This window comes from Podarcis filfolensis (genome assembly GCF_964270895.1).
Source record: "Podarcis filfolensis genome assembly, chromosome: 2".
Taxonomy (NCBI): domain Eukaryota; kingdom Metazoa; phylum Chordata; class Lepidosauria; order Squamata; family Lacertidae; genus Podarcis; species Podarcis filfolensis.
Genome location: NC_139605.1, coordinates 17,457,736 through 17,472,360, shown reverse-complemented (window position 1 = coordinate 17,472,360; position 14,625 = coordinate 17,457,736). Strand labels below are relative to the sequence as shown.

Genomic DNA, 14,625 nt, shown 5'->3' with positions numbered 1-14,625 from the left:
CTAATTACCCCCATCATAGCCTCCAAATTACCTCGTGTGGGTCGGAGAGATGTTATTGTGAGCCATCTTCCGATGCGCCACCTAGTAGCCCCCTGCCTCCCGCTTCTGAACTGTCCAGGAGCAACTAGCCAGCCACTTTGGGACAGAACAATGGACTAGATGAATCTTTGGTCTGCTCATTCTCTGCCTGTTCCCTGCCAGACCTTTGTTACAGACTCTCGTGAAACACTGAAGAATTGACACCGAGCGATTCTGTAAGATCAAAGGCACAAAAGACAGGAGCTGTTTGAAAAGGACCGGCTTTTATTTTGCTGTGGAAAATAAGTTTTTGCATCTTCAAACATTTCACCAATTGAAATTTGGACATTAAAAACAGCGTCTCTCTAGCAAACACCTTAAAGAGTTCAACCACCCCAAAATTTCACAAGCTTTTACTTTCAGTTGGAATTTCAAAACGGACCGTTCCAGGAGCGGAAGGGGAGCTTGGGAGAGAAGGAGGGAACTGAAGATGCTGGCGGATTCTCCCCGACTGACCCAAAACGTTCTTCCGGGGCCAATGCCATCTCAGCTGATCTCAAGTCCCTTCACCTGAAGCACTCTCTGGGAATGGAAAGGGAGGTAGTAGCACTGTGAGCTAGGACATTCACACAAAACACGGACCACATGCCACAAGAAAGAGTTCAGGCCATAGATGGCTTGGATGGACAGAACTGTGCCATCCAAAACAATGGGTTAGGTGGGAAGGACAGAGAAAGTCCTCAATGTCAGGCCCTTGCGTTGGCGTTAAAGGTAGAGTCAATTCCCTAAAAACAGTGTCCCATCCACTGGCTGAATCTTCAGAATTCTACAGGTGGGTGATAATACCAACTCCTGCCTGGACAGGAGGAAGAAGGGTAGATCCCATTCTAATTCAGGGGCCTTTGCTTGTGCCCCTAAAGACAGAAAGGGGAAGCATAGGGACAGAATATGCTCCTCCTTCCCCCAACCCCAACCTCACTGACTGCCTTTCACTGGTCAAAGAGGTCATCTTTCAAGGTGCTTCCTTCCCTGCACTGGAGATCAGTTTGTGTCTAGGAATGTGAACCCCAAACTAAAGAGAGTCCTGGAGCTACTCCTCATTTTCATCTTGTTGTCTCCCTGCCACCCCCAATTCAAGCAAATTTCAAAGAAGGGTGTAGGACCTACTGAGAGTGCAACTCACCATCACTGCATGCGCTCTTTCACCCTCCTATGGTCTTGTCAGTGAGTTTCCACAGGTACCCATTCAAGGGGAGAAGAGAAGGCCTTTGCCTTCAATGGAGAATCTCCCATTCATAAGTGAACACCCTTTCGAACGGAATTATTTCCCCCAAAACCTCACCAATATGTATCCCCTCACAGAGGTTCCTCCTCTGAGAGAAGCCCAAGATGGATCACCCTTTGAAAAAAGAAAATAATAATCTCATGATCAGGGTTTTCAACGGAAGAGACGTCTTTCTCTCACGATCCCAGTAGCAATACTGCTTTTTCAAGGAAGTACTAATGAAACATAATTAAATAGATGCAACAAGATCATTCAAATGCGGTTCCCCCGAGGCATCATCTCCTGTTCTTCCATCTGCACCAGCTTGGAAAACAAGAGATGCGGAAGGAAGGCCTCCCACACCCTTTTGCTGAACTTGGCCGCAGGAGAGAAATTCCTTACTGAAGTGGAATTCCAAAACAGAGACAAGGGGCCGTATTCAACTAAATTGTGGAACCAGTGAAAGCCAGCAGAAGGATCCCAGCTAGCGCAATAGGACTTTCTCCCCTCTCCTCCCCACGCCCTTTCCATATCTGCTCCAGAGGGTTAGGAGAACCCACAACAGCACACAAGGATGGAGGAGGACAGGGGAGATCATTCTGTTGGACCAGAAGAAATAGTTGCACTGGCAGAACGATCTCCTTAGTGCTATGTTGAATACAACCCCGTATTTCTTTCTTCATTCACCATGGAGAGTTTGAATAGGTTTTTTTTTTATAAAAAAAGACAAAAAGTAATACAGCATCCAAAGAAACAAATAAAATACTACCCTTTGGTGTGGTCTGAATTTTGGCCATATGAGGTCCGAAGCTCCTTCTCCATGCTTACTTCATCTGAAGCTCTGAAGCAGCTCAACAGCGCCTTCTAGAGGCAAGAATGGGGAAAGAAGCTTCTGCACTGCTGAATAAGGCTGGGCTCCTCCCATGGTGTGTTCTGCTGACTCGGGGATTCTACCTCTGCCCCGTTGCTCCCACAGACCTGGTGGTGGATCAGTGCTAATATGACAACCAGTTGCAAGAAATGCTACTGAGGGATAAGCCACCTCTGTGGTGGGGCCGAATTTAGGGACCGCCCCTCCCCCCAAAACCCAAGGCGAATTAAGGCAGCCATTGGGGACAAGTTTCCTCACTTAACCTGGGAAGAGAACGTGGCACCACGCCATAATTAAACCAACCTCCCTTTAGATGTCATGTAGCCATTATATAATGGTGGCCACAAAACATAACTGAGAGCAAATAGGTGCTCAAGACGGTACCATTTCTGACTAAGTGGGGGTTCAAATGCTCCTTCACACACGTCACGGAAAAAGCTAGCCCAAGACCTTCTCCTGGACATGCTAGCCTTGCACATATAAGGGGAGTTTCATGTGGGTGAGTTTTCAAATTTAATCCCCCACCTGCCACCTGAAATGGTCCAGCCCGCCTGGATTTCAGTCGCCGTAGCTTACAGTAAGGACCAGCTGACAAGAACCTCCTTTGGCAACCAACCACATCTCCCCCCATGCCTATTAACCAGGTAAAAACAACTGGAGATTTAGACACTCGCCTCACCTGAGCAATCCTCACATCACCTTTATCAGTGCACGCACCTTACCTCCCATCGAACACAGTTCAAGAATGAGTTATTCAGAAGACCCAAGTAAAAATGGCCAATATGGTCAATAAAAGTGGTCCTTCTAAGGGACTCACTGAACGTCCAAAGGAGTTTCCTGTTTGCAATGCTAGCATTCAACTATGTCCAAATGAGAAAGGAACAGGCAGTCAAGAGGGGAGAAAAGGCCCTCATTTCCTCCCTATTGCTCAGGCCTGCACAAACTGCGACCCATCAGGCGGAATGCAACACACCAGCTATGCAAAGCGACCTACCAGCAATTTTTTTGCTTGCCTGCATACGTGGAACAGGGAAGTTATCAAGCCATGTTGTGTGCCTGTGGAGCCGCACCTGGCTTGCTGGGCCACAAGCTGCGCAGGCCTCCGTGAGCTCAACGAAGCTGGGAAAACCTCGATGGGTTGCTGCTTTGGTTTAGCACGGGCTTTGACCTCAAAAACACACCGACTTGGAGAAGCCACCAAGGATCTAATGAGTGAACAGACCACCACGTCAAAAAAAAAGAAAAAGAAAAAGAGAATAGGCACTGGAGGGTAGAACGGAGAGAGCACTGGAACGCTCCACCTCACCCCCTCTTTGGGGCATCGGAATAACCCCCGCAACCCCGCCCCTCCTACCCCATAATTTTAAGTGCACAAAACCACCCTCATCCCTGGAATGCACTCGAATGCCACACAGGAAAAGAAAAATACAGAGTTTTGCCCCCGCCCCCCACTCCCAACTCCAAGCACCCCTTTGACAACAGGGTCCAACATGCTTAAGGGTCGTCAGCTGCTAACTCCAGCTAGGATCGTAGCCTGTCCAGTCCGAAGGAGGTGCTAAGTAAACGCGGCGGCCTCTGAAGAGGAAACTGACGATGCCCTGGTAGCCGGCACGGGGCACTCCGGACTTGAGGTCGTCCATGACCCCCAAGGCCTTGGCGAAGGCCTTGAAGGAGTCGCGAGTGGTGTACTGCACTCGGACAGTGCCCAGCTCCCGGCGCTGGTTACCCTGCAGCTCCTCGACCCGTAGCTCAGGGGCCCCGTAGACCTGGGCTAGGAATGAGCGCTGGTACTCATCCTTCTTGAGGTAAGAGAGGTCCATCTGGGTGAAAGGCACGAAGCGGTCGTTGAGCTTGATGAACTTCAGGTACTGGTCAAAGAACTGACCGTGGCTCACGCCCTTGCGGCCAAACGTCATGGTGCGCGACACTTCGGGCCTGATGCACGAACGGCCCTGCCGTTGCTCAGGGTGTCGCATCCAATCATCCCAGAAGGCCTTGGGCCACTTGGGCTCCAGCTCATCCCACAGGTCGGACAGCAGAAGCCAGCCCAGCCCGGGGAAAAAATCCGTGCGGTAGAGGAGCTCCGGGTGGTTGGCGTCCACCATCTGCTCCTTGCCGTTGTCGTTCCAGGCGGAGAGACACCAGAGGGTGGGGTCGGCTAGCAGGAGCGGGAAAGCGGCCTGGAAGTATTCAAAGAAGTCTGGAGCGACTTCCAGGTCGTCTTCCACCACAATGGCCGCCTGGTACTTGAAGTTCCTGAAAACCTGGCTCAGGGCCCAGCGATAGTGCCGGGCGATCTTGTAGTAGCCTTGGAACTTGCGGTGGTCGGTGGGCACAGGGATGTCGCTCAGGTTGGGCTGCTTGATGTGCATGATGGCGTCTCCATAGGAGGCGATGACCCTGGCGGTCTCCTCGTGTCCGCAGTCCTGGCTCACGATGATGGGGAAGCGCTCCTTAGAGGGGCGGTAATGCAGCAGCTTGTCGAGGCAGCGGCGGACCGTGCTGCGGTCGCAGGCAATCACCAGCACTGGCAAGACGGCGTCTGGAGAGATTTGGCTGCGGCGGGGCAAGGGGGCAGCTGTCGAAGGCAGGGCGGAGGACGCAGCCGAGAGGTGGAGCCTTTTGGCTTCAATAGCCTTCCTCCTGTTCCAGAGAGCGCTGTAGCGGTAGATTTGATGCAGGAGGTCCTTCTGGCGCTCCAGCTCCACCTCTGCGTCCTGGGCCAGTCGGATGACCTCTTCGGTGAGGCGGCTGTGGTCAGAGGAGGACTGAGGCCGAGTCCACAGGAAGAAGAGGATCAGGGCGTTCCAGGCCACAAAAAGCACCACGCCCCAGAGAACCAGGTTGCTTTTCTTCAGCATCCTTCACAGGCGCAGGCCCCCACCCTGTCTTCTCGTGCTCGCTTTCCCCTCCGATGGGCGTCACAATACCACCATGGACCTGCACAACAAGTAGGGGGGAAATAAAAGGGTGTTAGGGGAGGCCACAACATGTTCCATCTGTTTTTCTCCTCCTTCCTTGCCCTCAGTGATGTGGGTTTTCCAAACACTAAAATCCTATGCAAATTAGGATAATTTGCTTGGAGGCAAGTTCCGATACCTTAGAGAATGTACTAATTTATCACGTTTATTTTGCTTGCATTTAGTAAACAAAAGTTTTTTTTTCCCCAACACACCACAAAAGTTTGACCTGATATATTTGAGGGGATGAAAATCAAAGCCTTCCCTTATCATCATCATCATCATCATCATCATCATCATCATCATCATCATCATCTATTAAATTAATGTGGTTTAAGTGTTGCATTATGGGGGTGGGGGAAGAATTACTGGGAGAGACTTACCGTTAATAGCATGCAATTTTCTTATACTGTTCAAATTTAAGCAAAAAAACAGAGGTGCTGAAAACTTGACACACTAATCCATTTTAGCAATCCAAAGGCTTGTGCATGATATGCTGACTATCTCATTGCCAGAGATAATGACAGTGGTGCCTCGCAAGACGAAATTAATCCGTTCCACGAGTCTCTTCGTCTTGCGGTTTTTTCGTCTTGCGAAGCACGGCTATTAGCGGCTTAGCGGCTATTAGCGGCTATTAACGGCTTAGCGGCTTTAAGAAAAAGGAAACAAACTCGCAAGAACTCGCAAGACGTTTCGTCTTGCGAAGCAAGCCCATAGGGAAAATTGTCTTGCGAAGCGACGCAGAAACCGAAAAACCCTTTCGTCTTGCGCGTTTTTCGTTTTGCGAGGCATTCGTCTTGCGGGGCACCACTGTACTTGAAAAACAACAATTACAACTATGAAAACGGCCAAGCTTGCATAATACTGCATTTGCGATTGGCATCTATTCATTATTTTTTACCCCACATCACTGCTTGCCCCCTACCAACCCAGACTATTAAAAAGATGATACATGCAATGTTTAACACAGATCTCTGAATGGAAGGTGCAATTCTGCAGTAGGTAGGAGAGATTTAATGGGCCTGCGCTCTCAGTGCTTTCCAGGTATTTCAACAAGAGAAACACCAGAGGTATATTCAGTCTCGATTCATCATCTACCTTCAGCATCACTTCTACTTTGAAGTCCACTCCACCTTGCTCCCTTGCTCCATGTAGGCCCCACCATTCATATTAGCAGTTTTAGAGAAGGGCAATGGAAGCAAGACAGTTATGCTAAGCGAAAGCAACAGGCATGCATGCCTGAATGTTTGGGCTACTTGAAATACAGAACTGTTGCAAGGAAATAAACATAATGTCAGAGTCATTGTGGCAAGAAAACATGGTCACGTCAAATCAAAGGCCTACACAATTTAGCTTGCTTGGACTGGCACTAATTGACCCATAAATATCTATTTGATAAAGTCCAACAGGGCTCTTATGACCAATCACTGAGAACCATCATTTTGCAGAGAAAAGGAGTCAGCTGAGGGCATGGTCCTGCCCAGCACAGAGATTCTACTGCTCACTGTAGACCAAGCAGCTGTACCAGCAAGTCCAGAAAACGTTACAAGCCCACATACATTTTTTTTTAAACTATGTCAGTCATTTTGTAGATTAAGAAATAGTTTTGTTAAGTTCCTGGTCTGGGCATTTGGAGATGATTCTTCTGCCACAGGCAATCAGCTAAATGGGCATTTGCATGCCTGCAATTAAAGTAGCTGGTCTGCAGTGCAGCCTTCTTGAAAATAAGAAAACTTTAAAACAGGGCAAAGTTATACCATCTAACATTTCTCCAATGAAGATAGGGACATCCTAAGGAAAAGCGGGACATTCTGGGATCAAATCAGAAACCGGGACAGCTTCTCTAAATCAGGGATGTCCTTGGAAAATAGAGACACTTGGAGGATCTGAGCAAAGTATCTGAATTTATAGCGGGAAAACCACAAAGAATACAAATTCTCCACATAGCAGCTTTGGGACAATCATTGGTTCTTGCTACAGTCTTGTCCCCTGTTGAGTAGAAGAATCTCTGCAGGAGACTGGAAGCGATCCCAGCATCTGCCCTATAAACACCCTCCAGTTCCATTCTTTTCTGAATTAAAGTGTGTTTAACAGACCAGGGTGGGGTGGAAAAATCTCTGCCTATTTTCAAAGCAGGAGTATTGGCTAACGGCAGCAGCTACCACCCAGGGTTTCTTGGTTTTGTGCCCTACATAAACTCTTTTCCCGTTCTGTGTACCACCCAGAAGAGACCTGAAAACTTAAGGCACATTTCTAGTCATGCTTACTCAAAAGTTAAGTCCTGCTGATTGGAGTTAGGACAGCCTTAGCATCTAATGCAGGGGTGGGGAATTGAATCTGGCCAGCTTATCTACCCCACCTGTGGTGGGCCAAGTTTGACAGGTGGGTAGTGCTACCCACCTGTCAATCACCAGGCATCACAATGACACCAGATGACCACTTTTTTGCCTGCAAAACACTAATCAGCTAATTCTTCATTGGAAATGTGCCCCCCACTCTGCCCCACAGGCTGAATTAGGCCCAACAGGCCAGTTTGGTCAAGTCACACCCTCCTGCCCTAAGGCAAAGCGACCAACAGGCTTAAACAACGAATTCAGGCCTTCCCATCTCCCCTCATTCCTTGCTAAAGCCCGACATATTTTTTTTAAGTCCTTGCATGCTGTGTTTCAGGGCAAGGCTATCCACAGGCTGTGTACAAAAGATGAGTCAAGCTATACATGTTTCCAGCGTCCACATAAAACAATTCAGTGACAAAATCAAAAATGCATATTGCCATTCAACTGCTTGGGTTGGGCAGAAGAGAAACACACTTCTTTATACCCCCAGCCAGCCTTTCATCTCCACCAACCAGTAGAAGCGAACGTAAACACTTCTTTTGACAATAGTTTTTTGGCAGAGGGAGATTAAAAGCTTGGGGGGGGGATCTCCTTTCCCACCACTAGGCAACATCCCAAATGCTGGGGAAGGGCACATCAGTTCTACCCCTGCTTAGACTGAACAATTCACTTTGCTGAGCAATTGTGCTGCACAACACGTGCCAACTGGCCTGCTGTGTGTGTTTGGGGCCGTGGCCTTGAAATCTCGTGCCCCTTCTCCATTCAGTCCCCATGTTCCTTTGCTCAGCACAGTCCATTTTCACCACGCTTCTCCCTCCAGAAAACCTCAAGGACTTGAGTTCAGAACAAAGAAAGTAACATGAGCTTGTTGCGCACAAGACAATTTTGTAGCACTTCCATTTGCATAATTTATTTGGAAAGCAGAATCCGATCTTTTGGGAGAACAAAGCAGGGACAGCTCTCCTTTCAGGGCAAAGAAAGAGCACAATTAACTTCTTGAGGAAACCACAAAACTGAATGGAGACTACCCAAGCACGGCACGGACTGGCACAAAGCCCAACCCAGCGCTGCAGAGCCATGACTCGAGTATCCAGCAGCAGTTTGCTACAGACCAGGGTGAATCAAAGCCAGGTCTGTCTTTCTTTGGCTGCAGGTATTGCCACCGCAGTAAGGAGGGAAAGAGGAAATATTTGAGACAGCTTTCTAACAGTGAGTGGCAGCCTTTATTAAAAATGTAAGCTCTTGAGAGAAATCTAGAACATGCAAATTTATTTTATTAACCAACCAGCTGATCAGTTAAGAAGTGGCTGATTATCAATCAGGATTCATTTTGTGGTAGGCGGCCCTATTACGATGTACACATTTGCTTCTTTGGGTCTCGGATAGTGAGACAAAGAAACAGGGAGCCCTGAAATTACACCCCTGTCCATTGAAATTCTGCTTAAACTCCTTGCTAGGCTGCAATTGCAAAAGCCTTAAGGAGGCTGCAATCTGAACTCTGATCCAAGTGAAACACTTTCCACTGGACCCAAGTCCTAAGCAGATGACCAACTTATGCACACCTAAGGGTGCACAGTTCTATACAAAGGGGCTTGAGTGCTGCTAGACTCCGGATAGCCAAAATGGTGACCTCCAGATGTTGTTGAACTACAATTCCCATTGCCCTTGAGCATTGGCTATGCCAACTGGGGCTGGTGGGGATTAAAATCCAATAACATTTGAAGGGACCCTTGTTGGCTACCTTGGTACTTGACTATTCCACAATGAATCAGTGCTGCCATACCCAGTCATTGAAACCAGCACACTCAGAATGAGAAAGAGAGCAAGGCCCTGCCTAACCAAGACCCCTCCTGTAGTAAAGTTATATCCACAAGTTCCTCTGTGAGCAACCAAGGCTCAGATCAGCCTCTCTCAATGTCAGTAGGAATTTTGGATACAGCCAGTAGTCATCTTAAGCACTACCTTGGTAAGTGGAAAGATTGGGATATAAATAAATTATTCTAATAATACAACACATTTCATGAGTGGGTGTGTGCAGAGGTAATGTGAAAAGCGAACTGAAAGCTTATGAAAGAAGTGTTTTGAGATCAGCTGCAGCAGCAAGAGTTTCAGAGTAGTAAGTAAAGCTGGTTTGTTCTACGTGTCAAGTCTCCAGTGGCATCAACTTCAAGAGTTTGTAGCAGTAAATTATCAAGGGCTTAAAAGCATCCTTGCTCATAATTTGCTTGTCGTGTGATAGGGGAACGGCAGCCATAAACCTAGTTATGGGAAGACGAAAAATACTGGCAAAAACCACACAGCATAACAAAGTTTATACCATATATTATTGTACCTATGGAGCTGCAGGTTTCATGAATGTGAGGTTGCAGATAGCGACTTTGTGAGAGGCATACGTGTATGGTTCAATAGGCTTTCATCTAAACCTTCACACTTCATGCTATGGGTCTGTGGTGTGAGTGACCTGCAAATCTCCCCCGATTTAACCCCCCACAACTCTGCAGCTGACCCCCATAACCACTTGTCCCCTTAAACACTAATCCTCAATCCTCTAATCTTCTTGACTCCCTTTGGCCCCTGCTGCTTAGCAGCTGCATGGGCAACCTTCTTAATCCCCACTCAGTAAGAGAACCAGACATATACATTTAACATTGCAGGGTTGGAGATGGACTTTGCAGCCAGGCTTGTGCAAAACCTGGCTATTCTGAGGCCATGGAATCCCACTTAATAGCCAGACTACTCTGAGGGAACCTCAGCTTCTTACAGGAGATGACAATCAATATTGACTGGCTTGCCCACACATAATTTGACTCCTGAAACAAATAAAAATGCCCTGTGGCAGCCTGCAGCTTGTGTGGCATGCAGAAAAAAAGGAGAGGCAATTGTTTGGCGTCCCTGAGATCAAGGAAGGCATGCAGAAGTTACATTTAGGTGCTTGTCTGGTGTCCCTCTGTGCTGCTCAGCAGAGCTCTCAAGATGTTTCCTTCAACATCTGTTTAAGTCAGTCAGATTCCTAAAATGACCACCTCTTGTCCAGGCAGGGGTTAGAAAGACCACAGTCAGGATAGCAAGCACCCAGGAGGTACAATAAAGAATTCAAGCTGCCAGAGGACCTGGGATGATGATCTTAAGGAAAGATTCCACAGTTTTCATGGGTAAGATTTTTTTAAAAAAGCAGACCCAGTACTTGAAAGAGACAAGCAAGGCAGAAGCACCAATGGATCTACACCCAGCAACACAGATCTCTCACTCCCCTTTCTCCCCTCCAATAGTCACTGCCTTCTTCCAAACGTTTGGCAGCAGAAAGGAAAAGCACAGAAGCTGTGGCCCTTGGGACCCAGACACAACATGTTAACTATCCAAGAAGACTGCAGAGGAATACAGAGGGTTTTACTGGATCAGATCCAAGATACATGAAGCAGGCTAGTCCACCCACAGATTGAAGCAGCTTAGCATCAGTTTCTTGCCTGTGTTCTGGAGAAAACTGGATGGTCTGAACAAGTACCTAACCAGTGGTTTGCCTATTGATGACACCACATCCCCAGATGGCTTCAGCCAGTGGCACCAAATACAACAGAAGACGATACTGATCCCTGTGGAATCTCACAGGAGTAACAATCCCCTAGCCCTGCCTTCTGAATTCGACCCTCCACATAAGAGCAAAACTGCCACAATATGGTGTCTCCAATCACCAACCCACAAAGGGAATCTGGAAAGATAACTTCTCTATAAAACATGGTCACACTCCCCCATACTTCTCTTGGGGGAAGTCATCAGGCAGAGCAACCATGGTCGTTTCCTTTATTGCAACAGTGGGTGCTAAAATCAGACTGCTAAGGATGGAGAGGGGGGGAATAGCTTCACCTAAGAGAACCTGGAGTGACAGATGCTGAAAACAACCAGTAAGTACTTAAGGTCATCAGGGTCCTTCAAAGGTTTAAGGAGGGGCAATGACTGCGCAACCACTGGTGCCCCATACTCTCCTATAACGTTGCCCCTTTCCTCATTTGAAATCAATTGAAATTCATCCAAACAGCAGCAACTCACTAAAGCTAAGGTGATTTCATGAACAGACTCCAAAGTAAGTGGCAGCGGAATGGAGGCAAGTGATTCAAGTGCAAACAAGCTTGGCAAAATTGGTGATAGTGGGCTGCAGATGTCTCCATGCAAAGATTGCAACAGCAGTCTAACCACTTGGTGTAGCTCCATAGGGCAACATGACAAATAGGCTTCTTTGTTACCAATTCTGCCTACTCTTCCTAAACCACATTCAGGCTTATCCACACTTAGCTTTCCTCTGCTCTTTCTAGGCACAGTCATGCTTTAAAGCTCTGTGTCCAAGCCCCCCTCCCCCCCCTTTTTGCTCCAGAGCTTTCACCATGAAAACCCACTCTTTAAAGCTTTATTGAAGTAAACAGCAATCCACAGAAAACCCGAAATGATAGTAGCTTTGATTGAGTGCTAAAGTATGGCTTTTTATGGGGAAAGCTCCGGGGCCAAAAAAATGAAAAAAAAATGCTTGCACATAGAGCTTTTAAGCGCAGACGTGTGCCTGGAAAGAGTGGGGCAAAAGGTAAGTGTGAATAAACATTCAGGCAGATTTTCCTTGAATAGTATACCACTTGCACTTTTGCTGCCATCCCAACTGCTTAATCTCCTACAGCTCCTCAAAAAACTAAGGAGCAGCCTTTATTTTAGTCACTGGACTAAAGGAGCAATAGTCAGCCACCCATGTTGATACCTTACGCTAGGAACACACCAGCGATTTGACAGGAGAGCTTGCAAGGTCTGCTGGAAAAACCCAAAGAGTAGCTTGGAAATCCAACAGATTCAACTGCTCCCAGGGGCAGACCATTTCAACAGGTCCCCTGCGGAAAACAACTAAATCCTGTGATACTGACCTTCACGGTTTATGGCTAAGACACCAGAAACAGCTCTCATAGCCTATGCAAAACCCAAAATGAATCTATGACTGGTAGAATGTGTAGAGCTCAAAATACACTGGCCTCCTGGTTATTTTGGACTGCACTAGAAAAGAAGAATGAATCGCTTTGAGGTGGGTAAACACCAAATTTGAGATTACATCTGCACAGTCAATCAAGGAGTCAGGCACTATGATGGGTGGAATGACGACCAAGCCCCCAGGGCTGCCCCTGCCATAGAAGATAAATGTACTAAATAAAACCCTCTGCAGGACAAGGTGTCTGGTGAGAGTGATAGAATCTTTATAGATTTCTCCTCTGCTTCCACCACCACTACACTGATGCTAGACCAAATACCTGGCTGGAGAAAGTAGGACAGTCGCAGGGTCAGCTGCCTCATCCCACCAGCTCTGTGATCCAAGCCAGAGTGGCTTCATTATCCAGGATCAAATGCTGAATTACCGCTGTTCCTTTTAAGACTGATCTGGCATTTAACAGGAACAGGCAAAGAGAAGCTGACTTGGCAATTAGAGTCCCCAGTAAAGGAAGTAGAGAGTAAAAAGAGAAGTTTGCTATTTGCTCAACATCTCCTTATCTCACCAGGCAAGCCCAGCCAGCACTGCCATATCTCTGTCACAACACGCACATGATAAATGGTGACGCCCTATACTATGCCTGACTATTCAACTGAAGTTGCACCAAACATGCCTATAGTTTGAATGGGGATCTTAAAAATGAAGCAGAAAAACAAAACTAAAGTGGGGCAGTCAAGGAAGGAAATCTATGGTAGTTACTTCCCACCACTGGCCACCCAGTTGCAACGATTGATCCCACAGGAACACATTGCTAAAAAGGAACAAGCAGAACACAGAAGACACCCCTGCCCCCCCCAGCAACAATACCCTCACTAGGGCACTCAAATGGTACTGTACTCAACTCCCAGCCTTGCACCAGTCACATACATGATACTTGCATTTCTTCACAGCCATGAGGATTACAATCTCCAGTGCCTGGATTCTATTCCAGAGTGCATGTTTTGCAAAAAGTCTGCTTGGCTATTAACTGCTCTGGATACAACTTTAGAGGGCCTCATGAATCTGGCCGAAAACAGTTGTGTGCTTGGATGCCAGACCAGGCAAGCGTCATACAGAAGAACAGGTTTGCTTTTAACTGTTTCAGAGGAACTGTATTCGCCTTGCTAAAAAACTGAGGGCAGTTTAGAACAGGAAGTCGTGTTTTTTCCATATGCCTTGCAAAAATAAAGATTAGCCAGGATTTTAGAAGGGGGTTGGGGAAGGATATGGTGATACAAAAGAGAACTTTCAGCTGTAGCATTGTTCTTCAAACATTACAACATCGGTGTCAACAGAGTCGGAAGAGAAATTCCCCTAAATGTTTTCAGTGACATGGGCACTGGCAGAATTAACTTGTTGGCCTGAGAATGAAGAGGGCCTGACGCTCTTGCAAGGGCAGCCACCTTAAGAATGAGCCAGAAGTAGAAGCAGCCACACATTTCTGATTCAGCAAAGCAGAGAGATGAGAGAACAATTCCATCTTTGCACTCCGCAAAACCAAAGACTGCATATATTCTGCATTCCACCCATGGATGCCAGAAACAACAAGAGAAAGCAGAGGGTTGCCTAAATCAGCAGTGAGCAAGTCAGAAAAGAGCCTTGAGTAAGGTGGAGTTGTCAGGATGGCACCACCAGACATGCTCATCTTCTTCCTACATCCCTCTGTGACAGAACACAGAAAGCTGCCTTATACCAGGTCAGACCATTGGTCTGCCTAGCTTAATACTAATCACTCAACACCAACTGGCAGCAGCTCTCCAGGGTTGCAGAGAGGGGTCTTTCTGAGCCAAACCTGGAGATGCTGGGGACTGAACATGCAATCTTCTGCTTGCAGAGAATGTGTTCTTGCCACAGCACCACACTCCTTCCTTATCTGCAAGGCATATGAGAACCAAGTCAGCTTTAAAGCAGATTATTCCAGCAGCACACTGATCTCAAAAGCCAAGTTCACTAAGCCACTGATATAAATGAGGAGAAAGTCCAACTGTATCTGTCAAGGTCTTAATGGAGAAAAGCACTCATATTCCTGCAAAGCCAGACAACCATGTACACCCAACAAAGAAGTGCAAGGCCGGTAACACGCAGACAAATACCTTGCATCCAGAATAGGAATTATGCAAATTGTCGAGTTAAGTTGCATGATTTATTCCAACCCTGTTACTTCTTCTTCTTTTTTTTTAGAA

At 47.2% G+C, this 14,625-nt stretch overlaps 1 protein-coding gene across 8 annotated transcripts in view; it reads right to left on the bottom strand.

Moving 5' to 3' along the window:
- Positions 1 to 283: 283 nt before the first annotated feature.
- MGAT1 (alpha-1,3-mannosyl-glycoprotein 2-beta-N-acetylglucosaminyltransferase) overlaps positions 284 to 14,625 on the bottom strand; it is a 43,955-nt gene continuing 29,613 nt past the window's right edge. For all 8 annotated transcript variants that reach the window (XM_083601943.1, XM_083601946.1, XM_083601947.1 and 5 more), the window contains one exon: positions 284 to 5,093. In XM_083601943.1, coding sequence (XP_083458069.1) covers positions 3,665 to 5,014 — 1,350 coding nt within the window. In that variant the 5' untranslated portion in view covers positions 5,015 to 5,093 and the 3' untranslated portion in view covers positions 284 to 3,664. The remainder of the gene's footprint in view (positions 5,094 to 14,625) is intronic.